Below are 23366 nucleotides of genomic sequence, written 5' to 3'. Positions count from 1 at the left end.
GGCGCGAGGCGCTAACTCACAGCGCTGGCGAAGCTCATGTGATGTCAGTCAGCAATGGAACACAGACACACTGGCACCGGCCAATTCTTAAAGGGGAGTTCTGATGAATGGTCATCGACCTGAAACGTTAACTCTGTTTCTCTCTTCACAGATGCTGCTTGACCTGCTCAGTTTCTCCAGCAGTTCCTGTTTTTATCTTAAAGGGGAGGGTTTATCTTGGACTCCATCTACATCCTGTTCATTGCAGCCTTGAGTCTCGGCCTGGAGAGACCTGTACATCAAATCTCCTGGAAAGAACAATGGAGAGACCCAGGGAAAGAGCTCAGAGTGCAGCCCCCACAGTCTCTTCTAAATAGATACAAGGGCAAATCAAAATGAACCTGCAAAGTGCTGCTCAGTATGCAAAACTCCTTCACACAGTGTAGAATTTCTCCAGAAGTCTCTCTCTCTCTCTCTCAGAATGCATGATGCAAAAATGTCACCAACAAAAAAAGGCAGGAAGCAGTCGCCTTTAAATAGCGCTTCCCCAGTCCCTTCCCGACTGCAAAACGCTCCCCTCAACCTGTCGTTGCTAGCGGCAGGCGTTAAGGCAGGGGGCGCCACTCAATTTCCAGTCCGGGGTGCTACCGAGGCATTGCGCACTCGACTGACGTCACGATCTGCCGGCGCAGGAGATCGTGGCGGTAGTGTTTAGCGCCGCTGTAAAATGTCCGGTCAATTTCGCGAGAGGCGCAGATATCGCCGCGCCCGGACGCTAGTTGGTTTGTGCCCCACTTAGCGCCCTCTTAAGGCGCTACTGGGTGGCGCTACCAACTGAATTTTTCCCCCGAGTCTAGCTACGTTAAGCAATTGTGTAACTTGACCAGATTACCAGTTATAATCTTAAAATGTCATTGTGTGCCTCACACAGAAGACAAATGACTGCCTGGCATATTATGGCTACAGACATATATCATACCATTTGAAGGCACAGAGCACCAGTACATGAGCATGGAACTAGGCTGCTATCTAGTTTTAACACTTTTCACATAGATGTAACTGTCATTTCAGGAACTGCTCTGTTGCTTCATGAGAAGGAGAAAATTCTGCAGAGCACTACATCAAGAAAGGACTATACCACATACATGGAAACAAGAAAACCATACAAGAGTTAATGTCCATTAGAAGGAACTGCGAAACCTCAGCCTCTTGTTCATCCCAACCTTTTAAATCAATTTCTCCTACTGAAACTTACAAAGTTTTTCAGCTCTGCAAAGGTATTGGTGGTACAATTAAAGAGATCAGGAGGGAGCCAGCCCCTATGTTCATCACAGTGTCGGATTCCTGTTCCTGTAGAACAAAAAGACAGTGTCTCAGTGTCTGCCCAATACAGTCTTTAGCACAGAGATAGGTATATGCCAGGTGCCACCAGAACTATTGCGTGCAATAGCTCAAGCACATACCCAACGTGCAAGAGCTAAATCACTTCAATGGCATTTTACCTACTTGACAGAGTCTGGAATATGTAGATGAGCTTTGTGGCTCTTCCCAAACTTAGCTGGACATGGTTTGTATTTTTCAACTTTATTTGCCCAATTTAGATGATTCTGCACCCATTTCAGTAAAGTACAGCAAGAAGTCATGGGACACATAACACCCGAAGCTGCCAATGAAAAGGAATGGACCAACAACAAATGTGAGATTGGTAAATCTGAAATATATTGAGTTCAGACTCCGACTGCCTTGACATGCCCAAGCCCTGGCATCTCAACTTGGCTGAGTTGGCAGCACTCTTGCCTTAGTCAGAAGGTCAGGGGTTCAAGCCCCACTGCAAACTTGATCAGATCATCTAGGCTGACATTTTAGTGCAGTACTGAGGGAGTGCTGCATTGTTGACCACCTTTGGATAAGATGGTAAGCCAAAGCTCTATCTGCCTGCTTAGATGGGCACATAAATTTCCATGGTATTATTTGAAGGAGAGTTCTGTTCATAAAGAAAATGCAAGAAAATTGATACGTAGTGTTCAACTGACAAATACATTCTCATTTGGATTTTAGTGATGGTTCTTCCTGGAGTGACCAATAGGCACTGAGATAAGATACAAACTTTTGCCAAAATATTCACACAAGTATGCACAAATATAGAGGAAGAGACTTGAGCAGCTTAACAAGTTATCCAGCTCAATGTAAGATAAGCAGGTCTCATTTACTACATCCCCATAATTTCTGAATAAAGATTAAAATAAACAGGCTTATTTAGAACCGTGAATCATGAAGTAGACTATTTGACCTATATTGTATGTGCCGCCACTCGTACCCTGATTGAAGCTATCTGCTCTAGTTCCATTTCTCTGTTCTTTAACAACTTTTCTAATTCCCTTTCATATGTCATGATCACCCAGGCTTCAATACTCATTTGTGGCAAAGAATTCCATATTCTAATAACATTTTGTGTGTAGGAATTTATTTTAATTTTCCCCTTTCTGTTTCTAGTACTAATCATACATTTATGCCCCTTTCTTACCAATTCACTGACTAGTGAAAATAATCTTTCATTATTAATCCTCTCAAATCTTTTCAAAATTTTAAATACTTCTATTAACCTTTACTTTCTCTGTTCCAGTGAATACAATCCTGTATTTTCAAGTCCCTCGTCATAAATGTATCCTCTCAACCCTGTTATCATCCTAGTGGATCTACATTATGCATTTTCAATGGCTACTATATCCTTTCTATCATGAGTGCCCAAAACTGCTCACTGTAGTGCCAACAGTGGCCTAACCAATGTCTGATACCGATTCATTGTCACTTCCTTGCTTTTGTGTGTACGCCCATTATAACTAGACAGATAAAAGTTCTTGACCTTGTACTTGCAGGAACTTACAATCACAGACATTTACAAAATGCTAGTGTAGCATGAGGTATCAAAACAATTCTATACAAGATTCAGGCCTGTTCCTAAAAATATACATTGGAGATTTCCTCAGGGTTTCTCCTGCTCCGCCGTCATGACTTTGGCAGGCGTTCGATGAAAGCTCCTTTTCACGTGCGCAAACAGGGGCCCAGAAATTCGGGTCAGAGGCTTCCTGCGGGTGCAAGCCCCCGACCTGCACTCACCTAGTGCGCCTGCCGTTGTGTTGTGGGCCCGCATGGGATTCCGATCCTGGGCCTCCTCCAGCTGCCGGCACGCAGTGCTCCCGTATCCCAGGGGCACAGTTAGTTCGAAGCGTCCCCTGGGATCACATGGGCCATGGAGAGCCAATCGTAGCAGGGAATCTCCATTCATAAATTTGACAGGAAGTCCTATCAAATTTATGAATAGAGATCGGCCCCAAAACCTAACTGAAACTTCAAATAAATTTCTTCTAAAACACAATTTTAAAATAACTATTTTAAACAATAATTTAAATTTTTGAAAACTTAATTACAGTTTTTAACGGGGCTAAAAATAAACTTACCTTTCTTTAAAGTATTTAAAAATAATAAACCGGTGGAAAAAATGTTTTAATTTTACTTAATTCACCACTTACCTTGTTAAAAGCAGGCCTTGCAACTGCTTTTTAAATGCGCAGCTGCTAGAGACTCACCCTCCTGGAGAAACCTAGAAAAATATGGAAGCTCCAGGCGTACATGCTGCCTCTCCAGCGCACGCGTTTGACCTGTGAACCCCTTCCTTCAAGGGAACGGAAGTTCCGGTTTCCAGCGCATGCACAGTGCATGCACGAAACCAGCACTTTCGTTGGCCCTATGCGTGAGTACACAGTGCGTACTCACCCATGGGGACCCACATTTCTGGCCCAGGGTTTCCGCCCAAGTTACGGCGCTAGAGCGGGAGAAGCCATGAGGAAATTCCCCGCCGATACATCCTTAAAGTCCCAGCCTCAATGAGCTAGGTTGTAGGTTTTTCCTTAATTTTACAGAAGGTATCTTTCTTACTTCATATATTTTAAAAGTCAGCTACAGGAAACAAGAAAAACAGCCTAGGAGCTCAGCACTTCCCAATGGTTTCAATGAAAGTCATTCCTCACCTCCTGTGACATTAGCCTACATCTTTACACTGTGTCAACAACTGAGTTAGATGAAACTGTTCCGGGTGATTAACAAGGAACTATTTTGAAGACATATGAAAGTGTAATAACAACATTACCCATTGATCCTTTGGGACAAGGCACTGCAGCAGGGAGTCCAAACTTGGTTCTAGGCCACCAGATCTCTGCCTCCATGGCTCGTGGGCAACTGTCATAAATCACTGAAGGGAAAATAAACAGATGAAAAATGCAGGATACAGTTAAAGCTGTAGTGAAACCAAAAATAAATTACTTCCCTATCACATTAATTAGCCATTCCCATAAAAACTGCTGGTTCTAGGCATCTATCAGCTTACATCAGTGTTTCTGCATACAAATCAAATATAGACCAAGATTTTGAGTTTGTTCCAGTAATATATTGAATGAACAATCACACTTTACATTAATACATTGCTCTAATTTTGTTTCAAAACATTTATTATTTAATCATAGTCATTGAACATTGTCTAAACATTTCCACCGAAGATGCACCTTTAATATGCACAACTGTGTTGTGGTTCAAAGAACATACTTGAAAAGGCAGTGGGGGGAATTTTCCGGGGGGTCAGCAGGCGAGATCGGCGGTGGGTCGGGTAGGAAAGTTTTTTTTTGACTGTGGGTCGGGATTCCGCTGTCAACCCACTGCCACGTATCTTTACCAAATGTCGAGTCTGCCAGCGCTGAGCAGACCCAACAGGCAGCGACGGGGGATTAGTGGCTTGTTTACAGCCACTTAGCAATGCTTTTTTCCCAGCTTTGAATTTGACAGGTCGCTCAGGTTTCCCGCTGTGCCTAGACCTCATCTGTGAAGCGGAGGCGGGAGGTCAATAGCCATTGTTTCAGCTGATGAGTTGACAGCTTCAAATGTCAAGTCAAAGCTTCCAGCTGATTGAGAAATGTTCCCTTAGCCACTAGCTTCTCTAAACTGTATTTCCACCACAGATTCAGAATGCTGCAAGTCTTTACACAAGTCCCCATCCAGTCTGACCTCATTACCTCTCCCACCATTGACAGATCGCATCTATCATTTCTACTTCAACTGCCATCTATTCCATCAGCATTGGTGCACTTTATACTCTCTCACCTTGGTCCACAGAGTCCTACCACAATCAGCCCCAACACCAGCATCACCAGTCACACCAGCAGCACCAACAACAACACCAACCTTCTCCGCAATCAACTGATGCTGCACAGGACACAGGGCATCACCACCTGACCATGCTGCTGTCCGGGATGCCAGGGATGGCCTCACCATAGCCAGATTTACTTAACTTGACACTACACACCCTGGCTGCCACATCATGCGCCAGGTTGGCACCACCCCACACCAACACCATAAAGCATCCCTACAATGTCCAAGCCATTCCTTTCATGCTCATGACCATTGCGGGAGGTACCGTTATGTCTCACCATTCACTGCAACTCACTAAGCCACTTCCAAAGATGCACTCAAATCTGTCCAAGAACGCAAAGTGTTGAAAATAAAGGTTTCAATGTTTGACAGCACATTAACAGAAACATTACATGAACATAAGAACATAAGAAATAGGAGCAGGAGAAGGCCAATCGGCCCCTCAAGCCTGCTCCGCCATTCAATAAGATCATGGCTGATCTGATCCTAACCGCCAATCCACTATCACAGAACCATCTCCTGAATCTAACAGAATTAGACACACAAAATAGGAGCAGGATCAAGCTACACGGCCCCTGGGCCCGCTCCGCTACCCACAGGGCCATGACCGATCCGAACCTAGACTCATGTCCAAATTCCTGCCCGCTCCCCGTAACCCTTAATTCCCTTTACTTCTAGGAAACTGTCTATTTCTGTTTTAAATTTATGTAATGATGTAGCTTCTACAGCTTTTTGGGGCAGCATATTCCATGGACCTACCACCCTCTGAGTGAAGTAGTTCCTCCTCATCTCAGTTTTGAAAGAGCAGCCCCTTATTCTAAGACTATGCCCCCTAGTTCTAGTTTCACCCATCATCGGGAACATCCTCCCTGCATCCACCCGATCCAACCCCTTCACAATCTTATATGTTTCAATAAGATCGCCTCTCATTCTTCTGAACTCCAATGAGTAGAGTCCCAATCTACTCAACCTCTCCTCATATGTCCATCCCCTCATCCCCGGGATTAACCGAGTGAACCTTCTTTGTACTGACTCGAGAGCAAGTATGTCCTTTCTTAAGTATGGACACCAAAACTGTACGCAGTATTCCAGGTGCGGTCTCACCAATACCTTGTACAACTGAAGCAATACCTCCCTATTTTTATATTCTATCCCCCTGGCAATGAAAGCCAACATTCCATTGGCCTTCTTAATCACTTGCTGCACCTGCATACTAACCTTTTGAGTTTCGTGCACCAGGACCCCCAGATCACCCAAGTGCTACCCTTGTGAGTTGTTAGTTGGTATGATTGCACTAGGATGAGGGTGAGTGTGAGGGATGGCTAGTGAGATGGGGATGTGATAATATAGATAGAGAGGGATGGGTGGAGGCCCAAGGTAAGCTGGTGTGAGTAAGGATGTGCAGGAGTAGGGTAGGGAAGGCAGAGTGATGGAGATGTGCCGAGAGGCACAGCAGGATGAGGTTGAGTGTGGCTTTGAACTAACGTTTTGTGATCTACTGAGATCATTGAAACATTTGCACCACTGCACCCTGGTCCTCCTGACCACATCCCTGCTTGTGCCGTCCTCTGCAATGTGCAACCAGGCTGTGTTGATCTCCTGGGGAGGTGTTCTCTGCCCCATGGGAAAGGAAGAGGACCTCCCTGCGTGCTGTGACTCACTCCATAAGCAGATGGTGAGAGTCATGGGAGAACCTGGGTGCAGCCCTGCACCTCTGCGCAGTGCTTGTCAATGCTGTAGAACACTGACAGAAGAAATGTCAAATTAAAGTTGGCCATGGTCCCTTTAAGGAAACCGACTGATGACGCGTCATCAGACCCACTTCCTTCAATTGGCCGGGAAACTCGCTGGGCAGGCTTAACAAGCCCAATCAAGGGAAATTAATTCTACACAGCGGGCTGGAGCCGGCAGTGGGGCCGGGACCCGTCACCAACGTCGCCCATCACGGTTCGTAAAATCCAGCCCAGTATTTCAGCTCAATATATGTTATGTGGATTCAATAGATTGCATATCCGAACATTTCTGAATTATCTTCACAAGTCACACCAAGTTCAATAATTACTTTAACAGATGATTAAAGACACCAGGGAAGCACCAGGTCCAACTTTGCTGTAGACGCTTGTTTTATTGCCAAGTACATTGGCACCATTTTAAAGTAAACTTTCAAGCTCCGGGGTTACCTACTTTTCTTTTTGTTCTATGTTATATTTCAAAATAAAGCTTTAATTTTGCAACTGGCCAACATTTCATCAAGTATCTCTAAGTAGTTGTGAAATTATAAGTAACAGCTATTATCAGTCTACATTACGCACCCCCCCACTTCCCCTAAAGAATTAAGGAAACAGAACTTCATAGTTACTGCTTTTCAGGTAACGCAAGTGAGAGGCTATAAATGTATCTCCTGATTTAAAGTCCAAGCTGTTTTGACACTCTTGTGTGCATGCCAACTATGAAACAGCTCTATTAGTTTCACATTGTACAGTAAATGTCTCAACTGTGGAACCAACTGCAGACTTGTAGTCAAGTGCAGAATTACAATGCAATCTCTAAGTTAAACACATCTAATAATCCAAGAGCAAAAAAGTCGCAAGTTCTCTGGTCTGCAGTGCACCTTCCCTCTTCTTCCATTCTACCATGTGGTCAAGCTTTCAGCCAGCATGTCCTGCACTCTGGATGTCTCTTCCTTAACCTTTCTACCTCACTACCTCTCTCTCCACCTTCCAAACCCACCTCTTTTGGCCACCTACCCTAACATCTCTCCCTCTTCCTGCTTAGTTCCCCCAACCTCTCTGGAAAATGCTTTAGGATGTTTCATCACATGAAAGACAATGGCCCAGAAATTCGGATCTCCACGGGTGAGTACGCACGAGGTACTCACCCATAGGCCCAACGAAAGTGCCGGTTTCCTGCATGCACTGCGCATGCAAGGGAAACCGGCACTTCTGTTCCTCTGAACGAAGAGGTTCAGAGTTCGAACGCGTGCGTGGGAGATGCTGCATGTGCGCATCGAACTTACGTTTTTTTTTTTTTTTTTTTTTTTTTAAACAGGTTTTCCCGGGAGGGTAAGTCTGCAGAATTTACACATATAAAAAGCAGGCGTAAGGCCTGCTTTTTACAAGGTAAGTGGTGAATTAATTAAAATTAAAACATTTTTTCCACAGGTTAATTATTTTTAAATACTTTAAAGCAAGGTAAGTTTATTTTTAACACCGTTAGAAAATAAAATTATTTTTTTCAAAAATTTAAATTATTGTTTAAAATAGTTATTTCATGTAATTTATAGTTTATTTAAAAAATGTGATTTAAAAAAAATTTATTTGAAGATTTAGTGATGTTTTGGGGCCCGTAGTATTTATAAGTTTTGACAGGTCTTCCTGTCAATCTTATGAATGAAGCATTCCCTGCTCCGATTGGCTCCCCATGGCCCACGTGATCCCAGGGGCCGCATCGAACTAACTGCGCCCCTGGGATACGCAAGCACTGCGCTGGAGCAGGCCCAGGATCGGAATTCCACGCGAGCCCACAGCTCAACGGCCGGCGCGCAAGGTAAGTGCAGGTCGGGGGCTTGCACCCGCGGGAAGCCCCCGACCCGAATTTCTGGGCCAATAAAAGTGCAAGCAGTTGTTGTTATTGTCCATTCCGGAGCCTTTCAGTACCTCACCCTACTGGTCATTCTTCCTGAGTGAACCTACACACAGTATCCAGCAAGCAATTCATTCATGGGGCGATGATAAGCTGAGTTCCATCCTATATATCTTTCTATCTTCGGGCAGTACATTGTGAAACTGTTAAATTGTAGGACGATGTGGGACACTGACCTCCAAGAATGAGGAGTGTAAATGTCCTGCAACGTCTTTTCAATATGCATAACATGTTATTATCACTATCTGTCTAAATGCACACTTTTTCTATTACATTTATGATTGAGTCACTCTTTATGGCCATTAAGCAGACCCATACATTAGTCACATCTTTCAGTCCCCCTTGTTTCCCCTGCAGTGCAATGCAGAAATTCAGGCCCTGATTTTCACTCCCCGCCCCCTACCCCCTTGCTGGTTGGAACTGGGCAGGTTGGCAGTTAAAATGAGGCCAATCATTTATCCCCTCTGATCCCACTGCCTTTCCGCCATATCCCGATCTTAACAAGCTCTTTTGAGGTGGTGAGCGGGACACCCGCAGGAAGGCAACGAAAGAAACAAAGAAAGGTTCAGAAACAGCTCAAAACATTGCAGCAAATCTTACTGCAAAGCCCTTTAAATGCATTTAACATTGAATATATGAAATTCTCCACCACAGAAGGCAGTTGAGGCTAATTCATTAAATATATTCAAGAAGGAGCTAGTTCGGGTCGGGGGCTTCCCGCGGGTGTAAGCCCCCGACCTGCACTTACCTAGCGCGCGGGCTGTTGAGCTGTGGGCCCCCGTGGAATTCCGATCCTGGGCCTCCTCCAACTGCCGGCGCGCAGTGCTTGCGTATTCCAGGGGCGCAGTTAGTTCGATGCATCCCCTGGGATCACGTGGGCCATTGGGAGCCAATCGGAGCAGGGAATGCCCATTCATAAGTTTGACAGGACCTGTCAAAACTTATAAATACTACGGGCCCCAAAACATCACTAAATCTTCAAACAAATTTTTTTTTAAATCACGTTTTAAAAATAAACTATAAATTACATGAAATAACTTTTAAACAATAATTTAAATTTTTGAAAAAAATAATTTTATTTTCTAACGGGGCTAAAAATAAACTTACCTTGCTTTAAAGTATTTTAAAATAATAAACCTGCGGAAAAATTGTTTAATTTTAATTAATTCACCACTTACCTTGTTAAAAGCAGGCCTTATGCCTGCTTTTTATATGTGTAACTCCTGGAGACTTACCCTCCCGGGAAAACCTGCAAAAAAAACCTAAGTTCGATGCGCACGCGCTGCCTCTCCTGCACACATGTTCGAACTCTGAACCCCTTCTTTCAGGGGAACGGAAGTGCCGGTTTCCCGCGCATGCGTAGTGCATGCAGGAAACCGGCACTTCCATTGGGCCTACAGGTGAGTACCCCGTGCGTACTCACCCACGGTGACCCGAATTTCTGGGCCATATTTCTTAAGGCTAAAGGGATCAAGGGATATGGGGAGAAGGCAGGGACAGGGTACTGAATTTGGATGATCAGCCATGATCTCATTAAATGGCGGAGCAGGCTCAAGGGGCCGAATGGCCTACTCCTGCTTCTATCTTCTATGTTTCTATGTTTGACATATGGATGGGCTGCTGACTAAGAAATATCAACACTGGAAAAATTGTGTGGACAACAAATTAGCTGCTCTTTCAGACACCAGCACAAAACCTGACTGTAAAATTGGATGGAGTAGAAATCTGACATAATGGAGCTGCGTCCATTTTTCAAATAATTTCTCCCCATTAATTGGGCTACACCCTCGTATTTCACCATTCATTAGTACTGCTTACTGCAGGTTTTCAAACAGAAGTTATTCGTATTATTTTGCCCAATCCTTTGCTCACTCAGCATCCACATACGTTTGGCTGACTGCGATCATATGTAGGAATCTTACTTGATTTCTTTCTACCCCAAGCGCAGTGATGCTGAAACCAATTGCAAAGTCATTACTGCTGCCCCAGCTAACTCGGTGTGGACCAGGGATCAAACCTCGGATTATCCTGGTCTGTATAGCTCAATAATATACCAGGCTGTGGATTTATCCACCAAACCACCGGGAGACTCAGACAGCTATCTGAGTATTTAGGCTTAAAATCCAATCCCACATAAACTCACCTTCACAACCGTTGGTGAAGACTTCAGCAAAAGGATTGTCACAGCGGTCACACTGCCGTCCGATCACACCAGGCTTACACTGGCACTGTCCCGTCTCCATATCGCACGAGCGGGCAAGTGAACCAATGGAGTAACAGTCACATGGGTGGCAGGCATTGCTTCCTGGAGGCCAGTAGTGGTTTTCCTAAATACAATGATATATTATTACTTTAGAGCTGTGTAACTAACTGTGAAATAGAGACAGACACAGATTTTCTTCCTGTATTTTCCCTTTTCATCTCTTGATATTTTGAGCACAGATTATTCACTGTGAGTGGCGGCAGGTAACCAGTTCCCAAGCCTCCGTAAATACCACTCTTGAGTTGCCCTCTACGAGACACACAAAAGTATCCCCTGATGAGTCAGCTGTTGAGTTAGCCTTCCTGCATTTGGGGAAGCTTCCATTCATCCCCTCTTTCTGACTGGAACGTGCAATGTGGGAAACTATGGGTGTCAACCCACATTATACCACTCTGTGGGACTGTGGGTCACTCATCGGGTGTCTTTCAGCTGCCAAAAGCCCTACACTGTGGAATTCCCTCCCCAAACTGCTCCACCTTTCTTTCCTTCTTTAAGATGCTCCTTAAAACCTACCTTTTTGACCAATCTGCCCTAATGGCCTGTATTTTCCGATTGCAAGCCTCCCGCGGGCGGAGGCCTGCGATCTGGAAAAATCTGCGCCCTTACCTGAGGGCTCCCGGGACGCGCACAGTTCCGATGATGGGCCTCACTGAACTGCCAGTGCGCAGGGCCCACGTATCCCAGGGGCGCATGTAGTTCGCAGCGTCCCTGGGATCACGTGGGCCATGGGGAGCCAATCACAGAAGGGAATCGCCCTTCATACACTTGACAGGAAGACCTGTCAAATATATGATTGGAGATCAATGAAAAAACTAAGTAAAACTTTAAATAAATATTTTTTAAATCATATTTTTAAAATGACTTGAAATTACAATAAATTAAGTATTTTAAACAAAAATTTAATTTTTTGAAAAAAATAATTAAAGTATTTTACGGGGCTAAAAATAAACTTACCTTTTTTTAAAGTATTTTTAAATGATAAATCAGTGAACATTTTTTTTTACTTTTCTCAACTCTTATCCTGGTAAAAGCAGACCTTACATAGAAACATAGAAGATAGGAGCAGGAGTAGGCCATTCGGCCCCTCGAGCCTGCTCCGCCATTCAATGAGATCATGGCTGATCATCCAAATTCAGTACCCTGTCCCTGCCTTCTCTCCATATCCCTTGATCCCTTTAGCTTTAAGAAATATATCGAACTCCTTCTTGAATATATTTAATGAACTGGCCTCTACTGCCTTCTGTGGTAGAGAATTCCACAGGTTCACCACTCTCTGGGTGAAGAAATTCCTCCTCATCTCAGTCCTAAATGGCTTACCCCTTATCCTTAGACTGTGACCCCTGGTTCTGGACTCCCCGGCTATCGGGAACATCCTTCCTGCATCTAGTCTATCTAGTCCTGCTAGAATTTTATAAATAGAATTTACCAGGCTTAAGAATTGTAAGGATTTTCTGCAGGCAGAGGGTCTCCAAAAAGCGGAATTCTCTGCCCGCAGAGGCCCTTCTCCAGGGCAGCCGGAGGATCTGTCAAGAACTTTCTTGACAGATCGGAAATGCCGGTTTTCAGCGCATGCGCAGTGAATGCCTGAAACCGGCATTTCTGATGTCCCTATGGGTGGGTGCACAGCGCGTACACACCCGTAGGGATCGGAATATTTGGCCCAATATCTCTATGTGGTTCAGTGTCAAATTTTGTTTGATAACACTCCTGTGAAGCATCTTGGGACATTTTACTACGTTAGAGGTGCTATATAAATACAAGTCATCCTACTGAACTCCACAAATAAACTATAAAGCCTGCACATCTGCCAATGCACTTTATTATGGTTATGTTTATGTTAATGTATTACAAGCCAAATGAATGTTGAATGTTTAAATGTCTTAATCTAAATGTACACTCTCGGGAGCCGCAAGCCTACATTTCGTTGTACTGCACTTGTGCACTAACAATGACAATAAAGTTGATTATTATTATTATTATTATTAATAATATAATGCTCCACCATACTGCACGGCCTCATATATATATATCCTACATTTCAGCAGCTATACTTTGGAGGAAATGTACTCAACAGACATTCTTAAAAAAATAGCTTCGGAAGATTGGTCTACAGTCACATTGACACTAAGGAGAACCAAGCATCCTCCAAATCTTGAATTTAACCACACCAGACTGCTACAGAGCTGCTGGAAGGCATATGGGGTTCCATAAAGCAACCCTGTAGGTGGGAATATATGGAAAATGAATAGTTTCAAAAACAATACATGGCAAAGTGTTTGGAATAATCTAGAGGTAAATATTTACCATTCATAGTACATATCCTCAAGGTAATATTGCACTTTAATTTTAAAAGAAGGCACGTTTTCTTGAGTCTTTTGTCAAAGTTCTACCTAATTAGTGTTATTGGTGATGTAGCGCATTTAGCGACATTTTCTCAGGATCTACTAGGTGGTCTAACATGAAGATGAAAAGGAATGAAGCGGATGGAACAGTTTTTCATTAGAACTTAAAAATATCAAACGTTCCTCTCATTTTAATTAAGTGTTGGCAAACATATTTCTGGGAGGTGTTCCAATCTCAGTTAGTCTTATTTTGACTGTAGCATTATATCTCCATTTTGGGCTGATCCAGACACCTCTGCTATTCATTCCATGTGGGAACAGTGACTGGTAACACCTGGTACTGTGCTGCAAATCCAACAGCCAAATAATAAAATTCAAAATAACATTTCAGATGTTAAACTTCAAACACCATTATTCCCAGCCTGTGGCTGACGAGAGTGGGATTCTTTTTTGTGAACAGTTTGAGCCCACAATTTGCAAACCTTTGTGCTCAATTTGATCCGTCTTGTATTCCTCAATGTGTAAAGTGCTATATGTGAAAGTGCAATGAGCAAACACCTACAGTAAAAATCTACTGTATAAATCATACTGGTGTGCAGGTTTGTGAAGATCGGACAGGCAAATCAAAATCCCAATACTGCTCAGTTCAGTGGAATCACTCCAAGAGATTAAAAAGCAGTTTCACCTTTACTACTTTGGCTTCAGAATATGGTAATCTTAAGTGACAGCTTTGGCTCAGACAGAAGGTTGTGCTTTCAAGCTCCACTCTAGGACCCGAGCACATAATCTAGGCTGACACTCCAGTGCATTGCTGAGAGAGTGCTGTATTGTCGGAGGTGCTGGTCTTTGCATATGCAAATAAGGGGCCTGTTTCAGGCCCCCGTGCAAAATTGGGTTGCCATGGGTGCCATGCATGCTGCATTCAGGAAAATGTGGTCTACATGTGGCCTAACCAGTGGTGCAAATTCTTTCTTCTTTCTTTCTCCAACTGCCACCATTTGATTTGCATAATTTGGGTCATACACATCACCATCATGGATCTCATATCTCATATTGGGTAAGCATTTGGTCTGGGGACCAACAGGAGATCTAAAGCCCACTTTAGAGGAATTTCTTCTCTCAGAGGGTCGTGAATCTTTGGAATTCTCTACCCCAGAGAGCTATGGAGGCAGAGTCATTGAATATATATAAGGCGGAGACAGACAGATATTTGAGCTACAGGGGTGTCAAGGGTTATGGGGAGCGGGCGGGAAAGTGGAGTTGAGGCCAAGATCAGATCAGCCATGATCTTATTGAATGGCGGAACAGGCTCGAGGGGCCAAATCCTGCTCCTATTTCCTATGTTCTTATGTTCTTAAGCTTTAAAAGTTTGAGTTATACCCAATACATAATTCTTTTGACTGAGGTAATTACTATTGAACTCAAAGTCTGTGCTAAAAGTAATGGAGGAAATCCAGTATGCAACAACTGTTCGTGTCAAGTTGTTATCTGAATGTTTGAGCGTCAGGCTTTATCAGCTCAGATCTTATTCCTCACCTTGCACCTGCATTCTCCAGAGGTCTTGTTACAGTCGGCATCAAACCCATTGCTTATATCACAGTTACAGGGTCCACAGATAGGATGCCCCCACCATCCTTTGGGACAAGGCTGATCAATCCTGCATGTGGCAAATGCAAATTGGTGGACTGTCAAATATTCAGACTGTTATCATGTGAAAATCAAAATCAATGCTGATATCCCATTAATGACATTTGTTTGAAAAAAATCCCACTAATGAGGCTGGGGAAAATGATACTTTCTTTGTAACTACATGAGTAGCTCAGATGTGTACTACACAGCAGAGGTTTCCATCCATGAGTCCCCTGGGAATCAGGATTATTAGAATTGCACCAGGGGAGTAGTGTGGATAAATGGGCTAAATGGTCCAAAGATCTTCTCCTGCCTGAAACTGTTACTATGTTTACTAGGTTAAGCTGAGTCTTCAATCTCAGTTGGATCACCAGGGAAAGGCAGACTCTGGAGTGGTTCCCTCACACATCAGCCCAATAGAGACCAACACTGGCAAAGAGCCAGAAACAGTTGATCAGTTCCCTTTCTTGGGTCACTGAGTGGATGGATTTATATTGGGGTGTGACATAGAGGGGCCTAAAATACAAAAATGGGGGATAAAACATATAATGAAATTAATTTATGGTAAAGTATCAGTGATCTTATAACTGCCATCTTTCACTAAACAGTCTGCTGGAAAATATTTCAGGACCTTTAGTCATTGTTCCTGAAAATTCTGATGACAATGGAGACTTTAAAAGCATCCCAATCCATGTTCCCTTTAAGCTGCGCGGCTGGGCCGTCGCGCAGCGCTCTTGAGGTCTCGCGCAGCCGGTGAGCCGACTTTTAAATAGAAAAACTGCGCATGCACGGAATTTTGAACGGCCCATGCAGCCCATTAAAGGGGCCAGTTGGGCCAAAAAACATTACAGGGAACATTAATCCCAATATGATTCTGAGAGTGTATCGTACGCACCATCATCACTCAAGGCTCTTGGTTAGTAAAGTGTAGAATCCATAAATTAAAAATATTGGTTAGTAGAATTCACCAAATGAAAAAAGAAACCATTTTAAACAAACGCCTAGACCTTAAAGAGTCCGGCTATGACAACGACTTAGCTCAGACTCCACTTACTTGGTCTCGCAGTACTGTCCAAAGTAGTTCACCGAGCAGTCGCAAGTGTAGCCATGTGAAGAACTGGGCTTGCGGCTACAGACAGACAGATGCTCACAAGGATTTAGGGAGCAGACATCCTTACATTCCTCACCATAGTAACCTAGAAACAATTGGAGATTTCCCATGAATGCTGCGCTTGGTTAAAAAAAGGAAAAGCTGCATTTCACACAGAATTACTTAGAATATACAGCAGGAAAACAGGCCATTCGAACCAACCAGTCTATACTGGCATTTATGCTCCTCTCGAGCCTCCTCCCTTCCTTCCTCATCTAACTTTCTATCAGCATAACCCTCTATTCCCTCTCCCTCATATGCTTATCTAGCTTCCCCTTAAATGTATCTATATTATTCACCTCAACTACTCCCTGTGATAAGTAAGCTCCACATTCTCAACACTCTCTGGGTAAAGAAGTTTCTTCTGAATTCCCAATTTGATTTCTTGGTGACTATCTTCTATTGATGTCCCCTAGTTTTGCTCCTCCCCACAAGTAGAAACACTCTCTATGTCTGCTGTATCAAAACCTTGCATCATTTTAAAGACCTCTATTAGGTTACTCCTTAGCCTTCTCTTTTCAAGAGAAAAGAGACCCAGCCTGTTCATCCTTTCCTGGTAGGTATAACCTCGCAGTTCTGGTATCATTTCTACAGATTATAATGCACAGTAGCAAAAACAAGGTTAAAATATAAAGGGGTGGTCTAGTACCAGTCTATGATACTATTGCTCGACTGGTAATAAAGAAAGGAAAGGTTTGTCACGCAATAAACGTGTCTGATTTTAGTTGACATTCAATGGTATTCAATTCCTTCCACGTACTAACGATGGTAATACAGCTTGCGGTGCAGATATTCACCTGTAGAGACTATTTTCAGTGCTGAGCACCAGAAGAATGGATACTCAAAATGAAGCATTTAACTCGTCAGCAGAAATTCCACAAGAGTTTACCTCATTGTTATTATATAAAAAAAGTTATATTCAAGGTGTGCAATTAAAACGCTTGGTTAAATTTGCTCTATGCATGGATCAGGTGCCTGGATAGGGGGAAATTGCCCTGTTAGCTGCTTCCAGCATCTCACCAATCTCCTTTTTCGCTTTTCCACCTTTTCTCACAAGCCTGGTAATAGTTTACACTAAATGGTGATGCAGGAAGGTATATAGAAATATCTGTCCATATTTTCCGATCCCTACGGGTGTGTATGAGCTGTGTACACACCCGTAGGGGCCTCGCAAGTGCCGGTTTCAGGCTGAAAACCGGCACTTCCAATCTGTCAAGAGATCATCCGCCTGCCCTGGAGAAGGGCATCTGCGGGTGGAGAGTTCCGCTTTCTGCACAACCTCCGCCCGCTGAAAACCTTTAAAAATCTTTCGCCTGGTAAAAGCAGGCCTTATGCCTTATGCCTGCTTTTACCAGCATAATAGATTAAAAAAGTAAAAAAATCATTCATTTATAATTTAAAAATAATTTTAAAAAAAGTAAGTTTATTTTTAGCCCCGTAAAAAACTTAGGCCTAGAAATTCGGTATGGCCCCGCCAGGTCTTTTGCGCCCGAAATTTTGCGCCCGCCAGGATTCCCGTAGCGCCCGCCTAAAATTCAGTTGCGACGGGCCAAGACGGCGGCGGGTGCTATTGCAGGGTTTGGCCGCCTCGCTAGGGGCGATGAATGTCACTTTCAGGCGTCCAGCTCCCGCTGCGGCACCCGATGCGGTGCAGCAGGCTGGGGTACTGCAGGCCTCCTCCTTCTCTTAAGGAGGAGCTGCCTGCAGCCGTCAGATCACCGGTGGATTCCCCCGGCAAATGAGCCCGGCACCACGGAGAAGTGCCGGGCTCGCGGGACTCAGACATCAATGCCGCGGGGGGGTGGTGCAGGAGTCCGGGGAGGGAGGTGCGGGCAGGCGGCCGCCGGGAAAGCGGCCGGCCGCCGCTCCACCTTTATGCACCGGCCTTTCGGAGCTGCAAGACCCCGTTTCACAAACGCTGTTTGCGGCTGCCACGGGCGAGGCGGCCGCAACTGAATTTGGCCATCGGGCCGGAATAGCATTGCAACCGGGGCGCTGCGCACACCGATGACGTCATCGGTGCCGGCGCAGCGCTACCGGCTAACGCCGATGTTAGGGTCCATCTGAATTTCGGGCGATAAAAAACTTCAGGCGCAAACCACTTTATAGCCAATAAGTGGGCGCAAACGCGACTGAATTTCTAGGCCTTAAAGTTTTTGTTTAAAATATTTAATTTAATGTAATTTTAACTCATTTTAAAAACGTGATTTAAAAAAAATTATTTAATGTTTTAGTGTCTTTTTTGAGTGATCTCCGTTCATACCTTTGACAGGTCTATGCGGAGAGACCTGTCAAAAGTGTGAAGGGGGATTCCCTTCTTCCATTGGTTCCCCATGGCCCAGGTGATCCCGGGGACGCTTGCGAACTGCCTGCGCACTGCCTGCGCCCCCGGGATACCTGGGCCTCTGCGCGAGCGCACCAGGAGAGGCCCAGGATCGGAAGTGTCGGGACCTCCGATCGGAAAATACAGGCCATCAATCTAGAGCAGACAGTTTGTGCACTTGCCTTGAAACCACATAATAAGAGGCCAGGGACAAGCAATGAAAAATAGTTTTATTTTAACCACAGTTAGAAGTTCAAAGTTAATGTTTTGCTTCCATTAATACAACTCGTCACTGCACTGTATCTGTGTACAGTGTTTGAGATGATACATCACAGCTGTTATCAGTCTGTTGTAGGCACCATGAGGGATAACTTTTATTATCTATTTCATGAGCCTTAATCCTCCTGACTAGTTTTATGAGGAACTGTGCTGACTGGTTTTGAAAATTCAAGTAAACTACATGTACCAAATCAGCCTCAACCACTAGTTTAGTTATCCCGTTAAGAAATCCCAATAAGTTTGCAGGGTATTAGCTATTCGAAAATCATGCAAACTGCTTCCTATGGCACATCTATTAATGACTTAGATGAGGGGACCGAGTGCAATGCATCCAAGTTTGCTGATGATGAAAAGTTAGGTGGGAAAGTAAGCTATGAGAAGGACACAAAGAGGCTGCAAAGGGATATAGAGAGGTTAAGTGAGTGGGCAAGTACATGGCAGATGGAATATAATGTGGAGAAGTGTGAAGTTATAGGGGGAGAAATTTGGTATCGCCCCGTTTGGGACGCTATTATCGGCCGGGCTCAAAGTTTAGCGCCTGGCGCTAATTATTGCCTCCGACTGCAAACATGGCCTCTATCGCCCCTGGAGGTGATTGGAGCGCTAACTCAGGCGCTACACACTTGTCTTAAGGTGCTAACATCGAGGAGCGAGGCGCTATCTCAGAGCGCTGGTGAAGCTCAGGTGATGTCAGTTATCAATGGAACACAGACAGCCTGGCGCTGTCCAGTTCTTAAAGGGGAGGGGCCATCTTGCTGGCCAGCCACACCCTGCTCATTGCAGCCTTGAATCTCGGCCTGGAGAGACCTCAAAAGCAATTGTGTTGGAAGCACTAATGGATAGGCCCAGGGAAAGAGCTCGGCGCTTAGGAACCTTAAAAGTGGTGCTGAGGGCCAAACCCCTTAGGACAGCGTTAAAACCAAAAGGTTTGCCGACAAAAAAAGGCAGGAAGCGGCCGCCTTTAAATAGCACTCCCCCATCCCCTTCCCAACTGCAAAACGTTCCCCTCAACCTGTCATTGCTAGCGGCAGGCGGAAAGGCAGGGGGCGCGACTCAATATCCGGTCCGGGGCGCTACCGGGGCGTTGCACGCTCGACTGACGTCACGATCTGCGGCGCAGGAGATCGTGGTGGTAGTGTTTAACGCCGCGGCAAAATGTCTGGTCAATTTTGCGAGTGGCACAAACATCACCGTGCCCGGACGCTAGTTGCTTTGCGCCCCGTTAGTGCCCTCTTAGGTAGGAAAAATAGAAAAGCAGAATATTTTTTAAATGGTGAGAGACTGGGAAATGTTGGCATTCAGAGGGACCTGGGTGTCCTTGTACACAAATCATAGAAAGTTAACATGCAGGTACAGCAAGCAATTAGGAAAGCAAATGGTAAGTTAGCCTTTATTACAAAGCGATTGGAGTACAAAGATAAAGAAGTCTTACTACAGTTATATAGGGCCTTGGTGAGACCAAACCTGGAGTACGGTGTACAGTTTTGGTCTCCTTACCTAAGGAACAATATACTTGCCTCAGAGGGAGTGCAATGAAGGTTCACTAGACTGACTCCTGGGATGAGAGGATTGTCCTATGAGGAGAGATTAAGTAGACTAGGCCTATATTCCCTAGTTTAGAAGAGTGAGAGGTGATCTCATTGAAACATATAACATTCTTAAGGGGCTTGACAGAGTAGATGTAGGGAGGATGTTTTCCCTGGCTGGGGAGTCTAGAACTAGGGGTCACAGTCTCAGAATAAGGGGTCGGCCATTTAGGACTGAGATGAGTAGAAATTTCATCACATTTGTTTAGGACTGAGATGAGTAGAAATTTTTATCACATTTGGTTAGTCCTTTATTTGTTCAGTTCATTCTGTTAGCTACTTTGAAGATTGGAAGGAGAAAGACATACTACATGTAGTAGTAAGTAATATGAATGTTACATACTTCCCTTAGTGATGTCCCATATATTATTTATTTTCTCTTCCAAAATTGGGTCTATCAACTACACTGTACACTAGGATTTCCACAGATCATTGCTCAACTAAAGTCAGTCACTGACTGAAATTCAATACTGGCTAATTTGAGTGCACATGTACCACTTTATACATTATTCTGAATAGCAATGTGACAACATAATGATACCATGAAAACTATTGAACATGTGGGTAACAAATCTAGAGATTATAGTGGATGGTGAAACCTAGAAAATCACTATATTGAATCCCATGAGCCCGCCTTGGTGTTTTAAGACCTAGAGAGAATCACGCAGGCTATAAAATGCTGAGCTGCGGGACGACCCCATTACTGAAGTGGTGTAAATCTTTACCTGGGTCACAGCTGCAGGAGTAGCTATCCCAGTCATCACTGCAGTAGCTGTTTGTAGGACACGGACTGGAGTCACAGGGATCAGGAATGCTGCAGCCCCGCTCCACATTCACCTTCTCAGCGTGGTTTATGTTCAATGCTACTGCCGTGGATGGCGTCTCACCAAGGCGAACCCCCTGAGGAAGGAATCGTTAATTTTACACTGGTTTACAGAAGCAACTAAATTGTTTGCAACTGTATCTGTTTAACATCATTCTCTGCACAGACGCACTATGATTAGATTTTTTTTCCTGAATTTCCACACTTGGAATCAAATTGAAATGTCAGTTGGGTTTCCTTTCGGTAGCAGCTGTGAACTATAATTTTGATAACTGAAACCAGCTGCTAAAGGAAGCTCTCCAGCTTTATAGCCGCATATTTCGATAGGGATCAAGAGATGCTCTTTACATCAGTGTGGGAGCACAAGGAGTGGAGCATTGATCTCATAACCAGAGGGCCTGGTTTTATTTCCCAGGATTCACAGACAGTCAACCTCTCCAACTGTCAACTCGGTAAGATTCACTTCGTTCTGACAGGTTACGGAATCGCAGTATTCCAACTTACAAGACAAGAGCAGCAAGTCCCAGACAAAAGCACACCTGTGTACCTGACATAAAACAACTGCCAAGTGACACTGACGATGACCAGAGAATAGCAAGCAACCCTGGAGGGCAAATTCACTGATCCCACACTCTCAGCAGAGAATCAGTGCTGTTGACCAATCTCTGACCCGCACTTCCTTCGTGCATGACTCCCTGCTGTGAATTTACCTTATAATGTCTGAGCCTGAATAGTGAATGTCAGCCTGCTAGTCAACCATAAGGGCCAACATAAAGAAGCCTGTTTTTCCTTTTCTAAACATCGACACATGTGCACTTCCAGCAGAGATTTGCAGGAGAGCACCAAAGTCAAGACCCTTGCTAATTTTTCACCTCCTAAAGCTGAGGATGCTGGGGCCAGTTGTTGGTCAGTTGCCACCTTGGCTCATATCAGCGAACTCAGCACAGACCAGGGATTGAATCCGAGATCTTCTTGGTTTCTATGGCTCTGCACTACCCCACATGGTGCAGTTACCTACCGAGCTATTATGGGGAGAGAAGCCCACTGAACATTTCTAATACTGAATGTAAATGTAATACTGTAGTGGCACTACCGAATGTCTCTTATCTGTTGTACATAATTCCCTTCAACGTTGTATATATAGTTTGCATGCACGGGGCGTTGCCCTTTTAAGGTCGCGGGTAAACGCGACAATCGCCAGCCCAGCTCGGCCTCCCGCGCCCGTGACGGCCGCCGGCCCGGTTCGGCCTCCCGCTCCCGCGACTTCGGCTGCAACGGCCAGCTGCAGTGCCGGGTAAACGCGATGACGTCATGACGCATGTCACGTGATGCCCCAAGCGTGGGAAACACGAGCAACGCGATGACGTCATCGCGCAAACCTCCGGACTGCCTAGTCAGTCCTCGTGGCGTCCCCACTGGGGAAAGACCTGTTCCATGACTCTCCTGCATCGTTCTACGTTGTTTGCTGTACTTCATCTAATCCAACATTAAAATCCAGTTTGTTGTTCTTCCGAGTCAAGCTCCGTTATTTGTTAGGAATACACCTATTCCTACAATACCATTAAAATCAGTTTATCCACAAGAGTATCTGAGGAAACAAATACCTTATGCTTATGACATTGAAAACCATCGATAATACCAGCAGCACAGTGACCACTCATCCTGCTCTTTGCTGTACCTGTATACATCCTCGAATCCCTTGAAGAACACCGCCATCATTCCCCGAGACTCCACCCACGCTGATTGTTTTCAGCTTCAGCCCGTGCAGTTCATTACCAATTTCCACCATTGTCTGCGAAGTGGATGGAATCAGAATTCAACAGGCAACTTATCACAAGATTCACAGTTTAAAAATAAAGACAAATATATTGGTTCGTGGCTATACATGGTCTTCTATTTTGAGTTGTCAATGAAATCAGACGTGTAGTTTTGCTCACCTTAAAACACAAAGGCAGTTCATGAAATCTGAAGCATAACGTGCTAAGTGCTCTGAGCTGCTCAACTGGATCTCACGAGATGATTATGAACTTGTCCTGATTCATATCAGTTCGCATTAAGATACAAGTTATAAAAGGTGGCAAAAGTTTTCTCTGTTTGATGGCTGTTAGGACACTATGCAATATGACAGGGGGCTATCTCAAACTGGTTCCG

The 23366-nt window shown here is 44.4% G+C and overlaps 1 protein-coding gene across 4 annotated transcripts in view; it reads right to left on the bottom strand.

Moving 5' to 3' along the window:
* LOC147105202 (cadherin EGF LAG seven-pass G-type receptor 2-like) overlaps positions 1-23366 on the bottom strand; it is a 361456-nt gene that overhangs the window by 48577 nt on the left and 289513 nt on the right. For all 4 annotated transcript variants that reach the window (XM_086011326.1, XM_086011327.1, XM_086011324.1 and 1 more), the window contains exons 11-17: positions 22894-23007; positions 21118-21292; positions 16109-16250; positions 14962-15082; positions 10964-11147; positions 4127-4228; positions 1235-1329 (exon numbers count right to left, since the gene is read on the bottom strand). In XM_086011326.1, coding sequence (XP_085867452.1) covers positions 1235-1329; positions 4127-4228; positions 10964-11147; positions 14962-15082; positions 16109-16250; positions 21118-21292; positions 22894-23007 — 933 coding nt within the window. The remainder of the gene's footprint in view (positions 1-1234; positions 1330-4126; positions 4229-10963; positions 11148-14961; positions 15083-16108; positions 16251-21117; positions 21293-22893; positions 23008-23366) is intronic.

The sequence above is a fragment of the Somniosus microcephalus genome, chromosome 18 (assembly GCF_052327205.1).
Source record: "Somniosus microcephalus isolate GS21.2 chromosome 18, FLI_Smic_1.0, whole genome shotgun sequence".
NCBI lineage: Eukaryota > Metazoa > Chordata > Chondrichthyes > Squaliformes > Somniosidae > Somniosus > Somniosus microcephalus.
Note: the sequence above shows the minus strand (reverse complement) of the source record. Positions and strands in the feature narration are given on the sequence as shown.